General features: G+C 37.4%; 1 protein-coding gene and 1 pseudogene across 1 annotated transcript; one reads left to right on the forward strand and one right to left on the reverse strand.

Annotated features, from left to right (window-relative positions):
- The first annotated feature begins 103 nt into the window (after positions 1-103).
- LOC131791167 (aladin-like) lies at positions 104-14,465 on the forward strand (annotated as a pseudogene).
- On the reverse strand, positions 14,433-16,111 carry LOC131791186 (aquaporin-12-like). The gene has a single exon (XM_059108517.2). The coding sequence runs from the start codon at positions 15,840-15,842 to the stop codon at positions 14,964-14,966; it is 879 nt and encodes a 292-aa protein (XP_058964500.2). The 5' UTR covers positions 15,843-16,111; the 3' UTR covers positions 14,433-14,963.
- Positions 16,112-16,185: the final 74 nt, after the last annotated feature.

The following is a 16,185-nucleotide window of genomic DNA, read 5'->3' on the forward strand; positions in this document are numbered from 1 at the left end:
AACACTCAGAATGCCAATCAACCAGCCCAGTCTCTCACGTGGGTTTGGAACGCCTGGTAATAAAACAAGACCTTCCCGCCATCTTTGAATTGCGGAACTGTGATTGACATCCAAACATGGCTTCATTGTCCGTTTTTTTCCAGCTCCTCCCTCAAAGGGCGAAGTAACGTTATGTGAAATGAATGCCAGATTGATAGCTGAGGATTACAGCACTGCAAAGTTGTCAAAATATGTGGCCGCAACTCAGGTACAGTCCGTTTCAAATGACTTATTACCAAGACGAAACCACTATTACTAGCATGATCTTTTTTGAGACCGTAAACCATATCATTATGAAATAGCTGTACATCCAGTGGGGTCAGATTGTACTGATGATATGATAATAGCGCTGATTAGACCACTTTTGTTACATTTGCTCAGAGACGAATTTACATTACCATAGACAAAGAGACAAAGGCTTGTTTGGGACCAGATAGTTTATTAAATGCATATATCTTACGTACATAAAACACAAGACTATTAAATCAAAGGTATTCGACGGATACACGAAAACAACGGTCTAGTAATCGGGAATAAGTTTCAAAAACTAATGAAATATAGAAATAATCCAAATTGTCTATGGTGTGGGAGGGGGGAGGGGGGAGGGGGAACAAAACTTTCTTAGAAGCTACAAATAAACTTTTTGATTGCATGCTTGATTGCTAATAAGAAGTGCACAGACACATATAAAAACGGTAATATATTAAAGTAATTTTGCAATTAAAATGGGCCAGCGTGGTGCATAGCCATTGACTCTTTCCAGTTTTTTTGATTTTCATGCTGAAAAAATTGCTCAATCGTAAGGAAAGGACTAATATGTAACCTGCCTGTGCCCAGTCTAAACCTCTCAGTTGTCAATGTCTAGATTCTTATTAATAGACATTAGCATTCACCACAGCATGTATCAGTTTTGATCAAAGTATAAAGTATTTTTGTAACTGTACATTATTTTTAGAATAAAAGAGATTTTGTACAGCTGATCTTTGCAAACATCATTTTAGAGGGCATTTAAGTTGGGAATTCTCTTTAAAATTGAGCACCCCAAAGGCACACAGGTTTAAAGCCTGGTCAAGGTGTAGAAAGCAAAGGTGGCTGATTTTTCTTTTCACAGGAAAAATTGAGCCATCAATTCTAGCACTTGGGTAGGACATTTGAACACAATTTTGGCCCCAGTGATGGGGAATTTGAACAACTTCAAATGCATGAGATGGGTAGGTTGCCTGGAGGGGAATCAATGTTGAAGATTTGATTTGATTAATGCAACAGTTCTATACTAATCTAATCATTTAGGATCTTAAGGTTAAAATTCTTGAAATTTTTGAAACCCTTATGATTCCAATGGAAAGATAGGAATAATAGTTTTTGTGTTTCATCAGGGGATCAAGTATCCTTCAATTGATGTAAACAAAGAGAGTGCAAAGACAGGAAATACTTGTCCAGCTCTATAGATCCAGATTGGGGGTCATTAGTGAAGAAAGAAAAAAGTATTTATAACAAGCTTCTTAAGGTTTGGTAAGTACAAGCAGAATATTTGTATAAATTTTTTCCAGCACATCACCAAATAAAACATTTACATATGGCAAAAACATCCTGATATATACGTCCTTTAGCATTAACTTTTCCATGAAGGCGAAAGTTTTCCTCAAGTTTCATTTTCAGAAAAATGTTTGTTTCCAGATGGCCATTGCTAGGCATCCTTTACTACTGTGGGCAGGGTTTTGTGATTCTGTTTTGTTGTTCATATCAAATTGTTTCAAAGATCATGGATTGCAATCTGTTTTAATCTATTAACAGTAATCATTACACTTCGTATGCACATTCTCCATGATGGTGCATTCATGCTGAATACGATCCCATGTTGTGTAATGTGCATAAATGAAGAAATGTAAAATGGTTTCTGTGTTTACATAGCCTGATGTAAACATGCGGGAGGTTGGGAGAACACGAGATAAGCATAGGAAACCATGACGCGAAGCGGAGTGGTTTCCAGCTTATCAAGTGTTCTCCCAACCTCCCAAGTGTTTACATCCAGCTATGTAAACACGGAAACCATTTTATATTTCTTTTATAAAATAACTAATGAAAGAGGAACGAAAACCGTGTGTCCATACGCTCATATAAAATGGTTTTATGACCAATCAGAGCGTGTGTACTATTTGAATTATTTTATTAATGATAATGATCAATGATTAATCCCCTAAACAGTCCACAGACATACATCTAAGCATATTTTTGTGCCATTATGAGAGTAAGACAGTTACCTAATATGTTTCTATTGCTACTTATTGACGAGGAAGCTATGAATATATACTGTACTTTGATTTGGGCTCAGTAGTCGCATGAAATTGAAACCTAAAGAACTATTTCCCTTCCAAGTGTTGTAGGGATTGGTATTAATACATGGAATTTTATGTATTTTATTATCTAGGCATTCCAAAGGAATGTCTGAAATGCTACAAGAGGTCAAGAAAAGCAAGGATGAAGGTACAATGTACAATTAATGAATGTTCAGAATGAAAAAAAGGGAGGTTTTTTTGTAAGAATAAGTGTTTCAGTCCTCAAGTGAGTTAGTTTGGCAAATTGTATCACTACTTATGGATTCCAGTTCTGTCGAACATAATTATTAACGATGTAGACTTAAACCACCTTCAAACTCTTTATGGTGGCCAGTTTACACTATCAACCCAGTTGATAATACCTTATCACCTACCTTCCGCTTACTTTTTGCTATATGTAGAATAAGAATGGCTGATAATCAGCAAATCTATTCCCTCATGCAAGGAGGCAACCATGGTCTCCAAGTCCATTAATAACAAATTTTCTGACTACAGCTATGTAATTGAGATGTTTCAGCAGGGTTGTCAAAACATTTTGAGTAACTGAACTACTGAAGATTAGGCTACAGGCATTGGAATAGCCAGCTTGTTTTTCAGAGAAGACAGTAAATTGTGCCAGTTACCTGCTTACATTGACAGCTTTATTAAGTAACTAATTAATCTTCAAAATTTATGATGAAAATTTACTTGGCAATGAATATTTTTCCTTGTCAAAGTTCCGTCATGGTTTTGGCATATGAGCAATGGAACAGACACTGTGGTAAGATGGTTCTTATCGCTGTATGGCTACATTTTCCCTCATTTAAAGGTAAGTTTTCAAGAAACCTTTAAAATATGTTTTTAGGAAGAGCATGGTTGTTATTAGAAAATGTAATAGATGTATGATCTGAACTGAGTCAGTGGCTGAGTTGTAACAAGCATGGCATTTTGGAAAGCAACATGTTCTTCTTGGGAGGTCTGGGACATGCTCCTTTGGAAAATTTGAGGTTTGCTTAGAGGAGATTTCCAGGATTCTGGGACATATTTGAATATCTTTTTTTTCGGCCAGTCATTTATGTTAGAATCAGTTGAATAGACTTTAGCTAACATTTTCTACATTTGATCGCATTTCATAAAGCAGTTGGCACTCGCATTTTCTAAGAGCTGACTGGTTTGTGCCACCTACTGTCTTTAATGACAACCCTGGGAGAGTGTCTATTTGCAAAACCTATTATTTATTAAAATTAAGCTTATATAAATATACAAATTTGAACTTTTTTTGCTCAAGTTAAAGGCCTGCAGTGCTGTAGATGTATATGTTGTCACAGTTAAATACTATGTAATTTACAGAGAAACATGTTTTCCGTATTGTCAGGAGTGTGGGACAAAGATAATTCTACGTCCCCACAAGGAATTGAACCTTAGACCTTAAAAACTCTGATGCTCTACCAGTGAGCCACAGCGACTCTTTTGTGAGCAAGGTCTATTACTAACTTTATATTTGACATGCATCCTTCATACTGCTAGGATTAGCAATGTCGATATCATTGTTTTTAAATAGAATAAGGAAGATGGTAAGTTCTACGCTTAGTAAAGATATAAAGAAAGACGTTTTTTGTCTTACCATGGTCTTTCTCTATTTCTGTAATGTAAGTCTATTTATAAAATTTACTTTTTTAAATCTTCTCTTTTTGCTTTCAGTTATCCAGAGAGGAAATGATCGATGCCTTTTCATGTGTGTCTTCTTGGTAATACTTTAGATTCACAAAAGTAGATTTAGTTTGAAAATGTGTTTTAGGTTAAATGAAATATGGGTCAGAGTGATTTTTAAACCAGTATGATTTGTAACTTTTCTTTTTATTTTGACAAAAATTATATATAACAGTTTGTATGAACCAACGGAAATAATTTTTTTATTAAATAATTAAAATTTAGACCTACTAGTGAATTATTTTATATGTAACTCACTTACTTTTGCTTCATCATAGTTTTTATTACATTCATTTTGAAATCGCAGGAGATCCTTGCACTCTGATTGGCTCCCATGATGCAATTTAATAGCTTTCCCATGAGTCACACAATTTTTGCTCGAAATTGCATCTTTTCTCCAGCCAATGGGAAAGCTTTACTTTTACACAACAACCAATCATATTTCAAGGCTTGTTTTAGGAATAAATCAAAATGCAGGAAAATAACAGACAGCTTTAAATTTTCAACTATTTACAAACCAGCTTGATACTGGGTCAGTTAAATATTTGTACAGACTAGAAAAAACTGTATTTGAGCAAGTGAATGTTGCAATTTCATAATGGATGTAATAAAGTGATAATTGAACTTTGTGTTGTGTAATTTTGGGCTGAAATCAGACTTATGATTTCAAATCAAACTTGTGCTGTATATTCATTCAGTTTTGAAATTGTGAGTATGATTTCAAATTGCACTCCACTCAGTTCAATCATCATTGTGCAATATGTGCTGTTCAGGTGTAGAGTTAAATTATTTCCTTGAAATCTATTTATTTACATTATGAATGGTTTTAATGAAAGAAGATCTCGCTTCAGTTGATTAATAAAGTAACTGATAAATTTAAAAGCAGATGAAATATTGTAGATTCTGATATGAGTTACACTTTACCTATCACCAGAGGGAGCCATTAGCTACCAAAAGAGTACTGCAGTCAAGTAGATAGCAAGCTATCTCCATCTATTAGTCTCTTAATCTCTTGATTTTCCAGGAAAAACTCTCACATCCGGGCATTTGCGTGGCACCCTCATGTTGCTAAATTTGTGGTGGCATGGCAGTTTTGTTTGAAATGAGATAAAAGTGTATAAATTTTTGAAATAAAGTTTAGTGGTGAGTGATTGAACAATCAACTAGGGCAGGGTGTGGGGGGGAGGGGGAAGAGGAGGGGAGGATGAGTGAGAGAAGGTGGTAGGTGTCAGTACAGGAAGCTTCTACATAGGTCTTGGAGCATGTTGTACAGTTTCTCATGATTTTCATGGGGATGTGCCTTAACGATGTCTACCACCATAGCCCCCTTCCCATCCCCACTATAACTTGTTAATATTTATTACTCTTGCTGTTCTTGAAAAACTATAGCCTGCCAAAGGACAGGCTGCCATGCAATCACTTTTAATTGTCAATCGCATCAGAGTCCTATATCTTTGTAAAGCATGACATATAAATTGGTGTTCTTTTTTCACTTTTTTTTAACTAGTTTTTCCCTAAAGGTGTTCAGTGTATGTTAAACACCTTTATTGCTCATCAGTCTCCTGTTCCTTTTAATCCGCTTGGTTTCGGCATTGAACTTATTAATTGCTTTTTGAGACTTTTTCAGGATGATTCAGTTAGGTCTATACATTATCAAGTTGGAGATTTTATGTTACTGAATAATAAGGAGTGGAAGTAGAGGTAGGGCTGAATCAGAAGTAATTCCACTCAGACCCACATATTATTAATTCAAAGAAAATCTTCCTGCTTCATATGTGTGAAGACATTAACATTGCCTTGATATTTTTTGTATGATGGTAGTACCGATTGAATGCATAGCACAAGTGCTGGGAGTGCTCATTACCCACAGGTGTGGCCTGGGTTTCGTTTTCTGTGACCTTGGTTTTGCACGTGGGCTAAGTTATGAAATTTATGAATATTCTTCATTTTTACGAATCTCCAATTTCCAATAATTAAGCTTATCTCCTTACCTCAACGGTGACATTTGAATTAAATGCAGAGTGTGTTCCCTGCCATAGAACATGGTGAGCTTGTGAATGTACATGTTTGGTTTTTAATAATTTTATTGATGGTAAGATAAAAATTGTTTTTTGACTATCTTTTTTTTTAGTGACTTGGTTCGATACTAGAGCACAAACAACAGAAAGCTGTTAGTTGCCTGGCTTGGAGGTAGGGCTGATGATTTGAAATGCTGTAGTAATTACCATGTTTAAGTTTTCTTTAACCTTTAACGTACTGAAGAATTAAATATCGATTCACAATACCACCCCAAATCACACACATTAAGGTCATGAGTCATAAAGGAAATGATCATCCCAACTAAAGAAGCTTTTGATTGTAAAACAAATTCTCCTTGTCAGCACCTTAGGAATTGTATGGAGAACAATATGGATAAAATTCATCATGGTGTTAGGGTTTAAAGTATTAGATTTGCAGTGCAATTACAGATACACTGTATGTGTGGTGATTTTTTTCTGATTATTGTTTCTATGTATTTTATCTTAAATTATTGTTTTAAAAATTCAGACCTCGGTCAGGATCTGTATTGGTGGTTGGCTTTGACAGCGGTTTGTTTGTCTGGACTGTTAATCCATCAGCACCCATTCTAAGGTATGTATTCCTTTTTTTTTTTCTTTTTTTTTTGCATGATAGTGACCTCGAGACATAATTTCTCCTTACAATGTTAATACAATATCAAGTAGGCCCTCTATGAGACTAGAGAAAGGATCATTTGGGAGATTATTATTTGCCCCAATACCAAATTCTCAGCACTAACATCATAGATTATTGTGTAGCAGATAGTAAGTCAGAATTATAAATGATTCCTTCGGATTGGGGGGGGGGTTAATCGCACCCCTTCCACTTGGAGGGGGCACATTTATTGTTTCTTTCCTTGATTTGTTTGTGAGCATAGTTGGTAATGAAATATAGCCAAATGTTTCAGCTGGCACAGTAATAAATCTGATGTCTTTTTCTCTGTGCAGACTTGGAGGTATCTCTGTGCTTCATCTGTCCTATCGCATGTCATAGCCCAGTAACAACTGTCTCATGGAGTCCCAGTGCCAGTTGTTGGTGGCTGGTTCACCCAGCAGACAGCAATTTAATGGTACCTAATGGCTGAAATGTCTTCTTAGGAACGATTTTAATTAGGAAGAGGGCAACATGGTAGATGCATGGTTGCCAGGTTGTGTTCCTTACTTAGATTGTCAATTGGAGATAATGTCTTATGATATTTTATTTCAAGAGTTGCCAAATTTATAACTTACAGAAAACAGTTGAATCCCTGTAGAACACTAACTGTAGAGGGTAATATTTAGAAGAAGGGTTTTCAATTTATGGATTGTTTCTGCAATCTTGCAAAAGTCAACTCCTTCAAGTTTGTCAAAACTTCACGACATTACTGTTTCTGTAATTTATTTCTCTCACTGGGGTAAAAAATTTCTAGGTGTGGGATGTGGCTCTGGAGACAGCCACACCCTTATATAGAGCAAGGAGTTGGTGTAACACTCACATCCTGGTCACCAGATGAGAGGAATGTATTAATTGCCACACCCTCTAGCTTGTTCAGGTTGGGCTCATTTCCAACTATTACAATAAAAGTTGACTATGTCTGTGTCATCTTAGGCAAATTGTTATAGCTGTCAAAGCAAACCTAACTAATTAAATACAGTTATTCACAGATTAACGTCCCTGCTTGAGTGTGGTAACTGTATTTTCTGGCAGCTGTAGTCAACAATATGATGGCTCATTTATGTAGACCAATCCCTAGGAAAAGGGAATTACCGATAATGAGTTGTATGTCAATAATACAAAGGGCATCATCAGTCAAAACCTCTGCTCCCAAAACATGTTTGGGAGACCTTATGATACTGATTCTTCAAGAAAACGCTTTCAAATTCAATGACAAACACTATCTACAAACACTTTCCAACGAAAAGGCTATGGGAAAAAATTTTAGCGTTCTGTACGATCATTTTCTTCGAAGTATGAAATTGACTGCTTTTGATTAGCACAAGTTTCTGGGAGTTTGTGAGAACTGATGTTTCAATCAAGACGTGTACGTGTTGATGGCAGTTTTCCTATCAACAGAGTATGGGAGACTCAGACTTGTGAACATGTGAAAGTGGTCCCAATTTGGCGAGGGGCCTGTCAGGTAACTATATTAAAACCTGTAGGCTTGCTCTTCCTTTTTTTTAGGGTAAAATAAATTTTCAAACCAGTAGAGGCACTTCTTTGAATCTGCTAGCCTATTCAAGAATTCCAAGCAATTTTAGTCAGTTTTAAGAGAGTACTACCTGTCAGTAAAGTTTACTGGCGCACTGCCTGAAAAGGATAACACTGTGTAGGAAAATGGAATTTTTTTACAGTTAATTCCAGCTTTTTTTTAATCAAGGATCTCGTAGGGATTAGGGATAAGGAATCGCATCTTTTGAAAATTGAGATACATGCAGACATTAAATTAGTTTTATGTTTGCACCCAGTTTATTGAGAGTGTTGGCTAGTTCTTTGAACTAATCATGAGGAATAAGTGAATAAGAACCAAATGAATGCAATTTAAATTATTTTCTGACCATATATTGGAAATTTATCCAGCCTTAGTATACACCATTGTTAGGCAAATCCCTCTCATTTGTCTAATAGAATTTGCTTTTCTCTGGGTAATTTAGAAATTGGTAACACAATTGTTGGTGTGGAATGCTTATGGAAGTAAACATGATGATTGTGTGGATTGAACTTTACTTTATATAGGCAGCTTGTTGGAGTCCTGATGGAAAGATTCTTGTGTTTGCTGTTGGCATATGAACCTGCTCTGTATTCACTTCAGTTTCAGAATGTTGGTAAGTGAATGGCCTTACCTCATGCACAAATTGGGATGCTCTACATGTTGGCACTGTAATTGTAAGTTCGGAAATATGATTCTGAATAAATTATTTGTCCTTGAGCTTAGGAGTACTCTTTAACCGTTTGTCTTTTGTTAACCAGGTCCAAAATATTAATTATTGCGAATTAACGTGGCCACAAATTTCTTCACTTGCCATTGGAAGCTTGGATGGTTAGTTATTAGCTAGTGGTTTGCTTGTATTGTATGATCTCAGTTCAATGCAATTGGTCTTTGATCTTCTTATTTCGAAAGTAAAAGTCCTTAAATTAAAGATTGTGCTAGACATTTTGCTTGATCAATACCTTTTGTTCACCCTTAAAATCCCAGAAGTGATTTACAATGTAATTCTCAATATACTATCCCTAAATTAACCAGCAAAACATGTAATGATAATACCTAAATTTATCAGGTGAAAGTCGTCATCTTGCTCTAACACCAAATTCCTTGTAACTCATTACTAAGTAAATGTGCAGCAGCTAGAAGAGAATAAATTATCAGATCTTGGGAGTTATAGAATTAAAAAAAAACAGGTCAACAATTACTTATGACAAAACATAAAAAGCAATTTTCGATATCTGTTTTAGAGGACGACGGGCGGCCGTAATGCAACGGTGGCAAAGGTGCGCGTCTGGCTGGTGAGGTGTGCTGATTTAATTGCCGCATACCTTGGAGGATACTGATGGTCAGTAACTTTGGGTGGATGTGTGCGCTCCATGGCTTGGGACCCATTTGGTGAAGACTGGCTGTTATATTTAAAGGTATAGCATGTGTCCTCAATAAAGATTGTCGCCAAAAAACGTAAAAGTACACGTGAAAACCGAAAGGTATGTGGGTCGTTTCCAGGTCACGGTTCTTGACACCTCAGGATGGTAGAAACTATCAGTGTAAGGACGAGGCATAGCGGGTCGATGAATTATCTTTTTTATTTGACTTATTGAAATGCATCGATTACCAGATACCCAGGTTACGTTTTTGGCGATTGAGTCGCGTTCACTTTGTCAATTTCTCCAACAGACCTTCCAGAAACCGCTGTATTTGGCAAAGTTAGATTTTCAGATGAGAGTCATTTTGGTAAACAATCACCCTCTGAACGGACATCCTTTTCTCTTCCCAAGCGGTCCTCGTGTGAAAGCTTTCACTTAATGTATGGTGTATTCATAGCAAAATAAAAAATATCTCACAGCCAAAGACGGCACACCGCTACACAGACCACATTTTATGATCTGTAGACAAGTTTGTTTGAATGCTGATTTGCTTTTTAGGACACCTGTAACTTAGCTACGTCAACCTCATGTTTCACATGGGTAATTGTTATCGGTGGAAATTTTTTGTCGCTTGACAGATGAGAAAAAACATGCTCAAGACTAGTTGCTGTGTCAAAACCAGATTGACAACCATCATTTTAAATGCATGCCTTGGTAAGTAATAATCTTCGAGAACTTGTATCTGTGTACAGGTAGGCGTTCCATTCATCCTGCTCTTACAGGTGAAACGTGGTCAAGCCTCCCCCCCTTGTAAAAGAATATTGAACCGAATTATTCCAATACTTGTGTTGATAACGTAAATTAGCCACCGGAAACAGTTTCTAACCCGACGTTTCATGCGTTAGCATTTCTTCAGAGCAGATGAACGAAGAAACACTTCACAGTGGCCAATTTACATTTTCAACTCAGGTTATAAAACCAATTGTTTTGTTATACTCCTTCACCGACGCAGCATCACAGTTTCTTTAGAAACTTACCACCTTTATTCCAATACTTACCTTACTGAAAAAAAAGATTTTATGAATTTAGAAACCAACATCTGAACCTTTGAGATTGGAAATAACTGAATTTTGCGGTGAGGAATTCTGTTGAATTGAAATATCAAAGGATGTAGTTATTTGTGGATGTCTTTGTAGCCATGTGAGTTAGTCAGGAAATTTTCAGTAAGTTAGTACATTCAATATTCTTTAGAACTGTTTGAAAATAACTTTCCACAGTTTCAACTGACTTTGACTTCCCTAATCAATTCTCTGTGTGTTCCTGTTTCGACTCTGATGGTGACTTCTGCCAAGGTTTTCAAAATATCAGTAATCAGTACCGATCATAGTGCTTCTGCGGGCTACTCTCGCTGGGACGATTAGACTAGAACTTTTTGCTGTTTTTATTGCAGTGGCTTTGTAAGGGGACCTCCTGAAACAGTTCCACAAATTGTTACTTTTCAACAAGACTTCAAGAAAGGAGCACTTCTGACTGTTGTAAGTCGAGATTGTGGATGAAAATTTTGCAAGTTTAAAAAGTGTGTAGGGTATGAGACTGGCTCAAACATTTATCTGAATTCATGTTAGGGAGCATTCCCTAGTTTTGTTGGCATGAAGGAACCAGAGATGTTGCTACTTCTGTAAGACAGGAAACTGGTCCATTGCGCTGGCTACTAGAATCAGATTCAATGCATTGGTGGAGAGAACCTCTTTGAGATTAAGGTTAAGGTTAAGTCTATGAATGGTTCCAAACCGAACTAAATATAAAGGCTCTGAATTCAGAGTTTTCCGGCGTGCGAAAACTGTGTAACGATTGACGGACATCGGGAACGGCTTAACCACCAGTTTTTAACGCAAATGCTTTGCCCATTGAAAAAAAATTATCATTCCAAAACAGGAAAAACAATCGGCTAACTCGTACCTACCAATTACACAAACGCGTCTTAGAATAGATGCATAGGCTCGTTTGTCTCAGTATGCGTATGGCCTTATACGCGCACTATGCGCGTAAAACGCGCACTATGCGCGTAAAACGCGCAAAGTACCCTACATCTCTAAGCTACACTGTAGTCGGAAAGACATGATTATAACGCTTGAAAAGGTTCACTGTAGTGCCATTGGACATTTGCGAAATTTACGAAACTGTATTTTGTAGACTTAGACGTTATGTGTATCAATAATTTTTGGTCTGTTTGTTTTTGCAGTGTTGGTCAGATGGAAGTGTATCATTTATTCCTTTACTGTTTTCTCCATCTTCTTCCGTTGGTTCCTTCCAAAATGGAGCGTTGAAGTCACAGTGATCGATCAAATGAGCTTGTAAATAAGACTGTATTTTTGTCATTATAGTATTGATAACGGACTCTGTAGGAGGAACACTTTCTATTTTCAATGTTATAACAGCTTTAGATTTCACGTGTAGTATCACGTGATTTTTGATGTAAACAAACCCCGAAAGTTCGGACATTGAGTCGAGCTCGCAGCATATGTGTCCAAACTTCGGCTTTGGAAATTTTTCTTAAATAACTTCCCACTTTCAAGAAGCGTGTTTTAGCTCAAAATTGACATCTTTCTTTCGTCATTTATTTGATCGTTTATTAAGCAAGTTGTCATTTCGCGGCCGTTTAAGCAGATGCGAAGAATGTTACAGGAAGCGTTGCGGCATGGAATAATTGAACTAGTTCTGCATACAGTGATGTATCTGATAAGGTATTTTCAGGGTGTTTAGTACGTAGATTGTCAGATAGATCCCCGTCCGACAGGAAATTAGTGCCCACGAATCGCAGTTGGACAAAAGGAGAGAAAGCAAAGGTGGATAAGGTTATGTCATCGAGCTGTCCTTCGTGCACACAAACGAGTCACCTCGATGACATAACCTTATCCACCTTTGCCTTCTCTCCTTTTGTCCAACTGCCCCCGGAAAATGGAAAAACTTGACTGGGTCGCCGTTAGCGTTTCTTACCCAGCAGTTGAGGTATCGTGAATCGTTTTTTAAGGTGCCATAAGCTCATCTCTTTGTCGTAACCATTATGTTTAGGTATACACTTACTAAACAACTGCAATCGTACACGTTCGTAGAGTTGAAATCGGTTTTATTTTTGGGAATCAAGGCTTCCTCACGTTCTACAGCGAGCTCGACTCGATGTCCGAATTTTCGGGGTTTGTTTACATCAAAAATCACGTGATACTACACGTGCAATCTAAAGCCCAAAAGGTGAATTGGAATTAAGTTAAAATACCAAATGATTACTTCTTAAAAAAAGAACTTGTGATGATTCTTCGGTTTCTTGACCAACATTTAATTTCTCGTTACAGTAATACTGCTAAATCACTCATTAAGATCAAGTGGTTATAGGAAATGATAGCCAATCCCAATGGGGTTTACCTTAAGCTGTAAAACGGCCAACCTATTTAGCTGTTAGGCTCACAAATTGACAAAATTTAACCGCCAGTCGTAAAAAAAGTCAACTGTAAACTTTTTTCTCTTAACCAAAAAACCGATAGCCGTAAAATGAGCAAAGTTTTAGTCGTCAATAGTACAAGCTATCTCCCCATTAAGACCCTCTACCAAAGGAAATGCTTGGAGAGAATTTAGATACTGGTCAGCGGTTAGGGTGTAAAGGATTAAGCCCCAACCACAGAAAGCAACAGGATCAATGGAGAGATTAAATTGTCTAGCTACTGGCTAGACACTTTGATCTCCCCAATCATTCTAGGAAGTATGTTGCAGTTTGCGGCCTTTCCTTACATTTAGGTAGTTTGGAAAGCCGCAAAATCCTAGAACAAAAATTTATCTCTCTAATCTGCACTGCTAATCCTCACTGTATCAACGAACGCTTTTCATTCACCTAATGTATTCGTGTTTTTATCGTTGCCGTCTTCCCACCCATTCTGCAAATAAACACACACAACCCACAATTCTCTCTGATGAGGGGCTAACGCCCAAAACATCAGCTTTAAAAACTCTTTGAAGAGGCTAATTTACATCATCAACTCAGTTGAAAAAAACAAATTATTTTGTTATATTCCCTCGCAGCACCAGTTTCTTTAGAAACTTACCCCCTTTATTCATTTGTTTTCGGATGGCTCCGTTTGCGTAAGCGTCCTAATGCGTTTGGCTGGTAGAAACACCTGGCGTGGACTGGGTTTGTTTCGTCGTAATGCCCTTAGAGAGGGTGGGGAGGATCAGATATCCAGCGAGACTATCCCAAGGGCCGATATCTCCTCCGTATATCCCGTATCCCGCTTATAAATTCTCTGAAAGACCCCGTATCTCATAAACCGTGAAGCAGATGGACATAGACTACCCAAGTTATCTTAATCTCGTTTTATTTTGTGGTGTAACAAGGATTTATGCCGCACTATTCAGAGATCACAATTAAATGAATGGATTACCGACATAATTCAACTATGTCCTTAGGAAAGAACAGTACGTGCCAATTTCCGAGAGCCGATATTAGCAATTAGCAATAACAAGTGTCGTTTTCACACCATCATGAAATTTTCCTGATTCTTGTTCCGTCGCAGTATCTCCCATGATGTCTGGGAAAGACTGTCTTAGCATCACGCGGAGCTCAGAGGATTTCTTTAAAAAATATTGTGATGTAATTTAGACTGATAATGTAATTTTTATCTAGCATGAAAACACAAATGCAACGGACACTTAGATACAACACACTGATCTGACAGTGAGATGAGTCATGCCGAAATATGGTTTATAAATATGTTATTTTGAATTCAATATTTATTTAAAATCATAAAAAAGACAGTGACAGCTTTTGTGCTTTTCACACAATATTTTTCCATTTTACATTGCACCCAAGCGAATATTTAATTAATGTGTCCGGTTCACCCATACGAGCCACGTAAATACATTTGAACAAATAACATGTAAATACCACAAGATGTCTTCACTCCATTTGATACCAGTTTTCATGAACTTCGTTTGTTATTCTTCGAAAACGAACATATGTTAATCGTGCGCCACAGGGCAAACGGCAAAGGAAATATTGTTATGCTAATGATTTGTCACGAAATCGCATGGGAAACACACGTTCATCAGTGCTTGTAATCTTCCTTTGCCCAAGGTAAAAATTGTTTCTAGCATTCCACGAGAATTTTTCAGAAATCGAGAAAATCCCAAAATAAAATCGAGTTAGAATGACTCGATAAAAAATTGACCTCAAACCGGTGAATAGGCCTCAAGATCTAGTTACTGTGTTTGGTATTTTCATTCATAATTTTATAGTAAATAATGTTACGCGTTTTTTGCAAGTCTTTCCTTTTGTTCGCTGTTAGAATTCACTGCTCTATTCCGATGATTCTTAGCTGAAGATTGCTTGATCTTCTTTGCTAAGCTATTCTTTGTTCTTTGGGTATTCACTGAAGGCTTCAGAAATAAAGTGTTCATTTCGATAGCCGCGAGTGTTCCGATGATCGGTCCGAGCCAAAACACGAACAGATGCTCGGTAATAACCTCTTTTCTCGAACAATAAACGAACGTTTGGGCCGTAGCCAGCGCAGGATTCATCCACGTTCCAGTAGTTTCGGAAAGAAAAAAGCTGAGAAGGACACAGACCGCCGATCGAATCACTGGGTTGAACCTTCTTAGTGTACCACGTGACAAGAAGTCGCTCGTGGTGGACACGAAAGTGGCCAAGATTTCGATCGAAAATCCATACAACAGGGAAACGTCGAGCGTAGATCGAAGGCCTTTCTTGACTTGCTGATAATGTAGTTCACTCCATGTCGACAGCCATAGCATCTGAATGAACGGAAAACTAAAAAGCGCGCCTAAAACTTGGAAGACGATTTTCGCTAGATTATCCGTGAGCCATCCCTGATCGTAAACTAGATCCTCTAAAAGCCCGCAAGGATTCGCCAAGGCTCCTTCAAAAACAAACCCCAAATTTTTTACAGTAAGCAGAACAAAAGAACACCACAGCGCAATCCAAGGATTGTAGAATCTTCCGATGACGGAAATCTCGAAGACGCAAACTGACAACTGGAAGGTAGAGATCAGTTCATTGGCGTATGGGTAGTACACTTTGGGAAGGACTCGTCGGAGGGCAAGGCGAACGATTTCACCGATAAAATACCCGGCAAAAATAGCTGCTAATGACCACAGAAATCCCATGACTTCGTCAAAACGGTAGCCGCAGGTAACAAACAGTGTTCAAACACAAGGGTCACAAGGGCTCGTAAATAATTAGTTACGGTTAATTAAATATTTATCACAAGTGGCCTGATCTCTCGCCTTTGTTTGTGGTGAGCTCAATGATTTGCTGAGTGCAAAACCGGAACTAAAATAACCACCAGATTACGTTCCCTCAGCTCCCCACTAAGTAGTGTTCATGAATGACGGAAGAGGCTAACGAATATTAAAAAAAAGACTTCTCACACTTATAACCTTTCTCGTCTCTAAGGCAAATCTATTTTCAAGAACGACCTAAAGAAAAAAAAATTAACATTTTATCAAA

This window comes from Pocillopora verrucosa, chromosome 10, assembly GCF_036669915.1.
Source record: "Pocillopora verrucosa isolate sample1 chromosome 10, ASM3666991v2, whole genome shotgun sequence".
Taxonomy (NCBI): domain Eukaryota; kingdom Metazoa; phylum Cnidaria; class Anthozoa; order Scleractinia; family Pocilloporidae; genus Pocillopora; species Pocillopora verrucosa.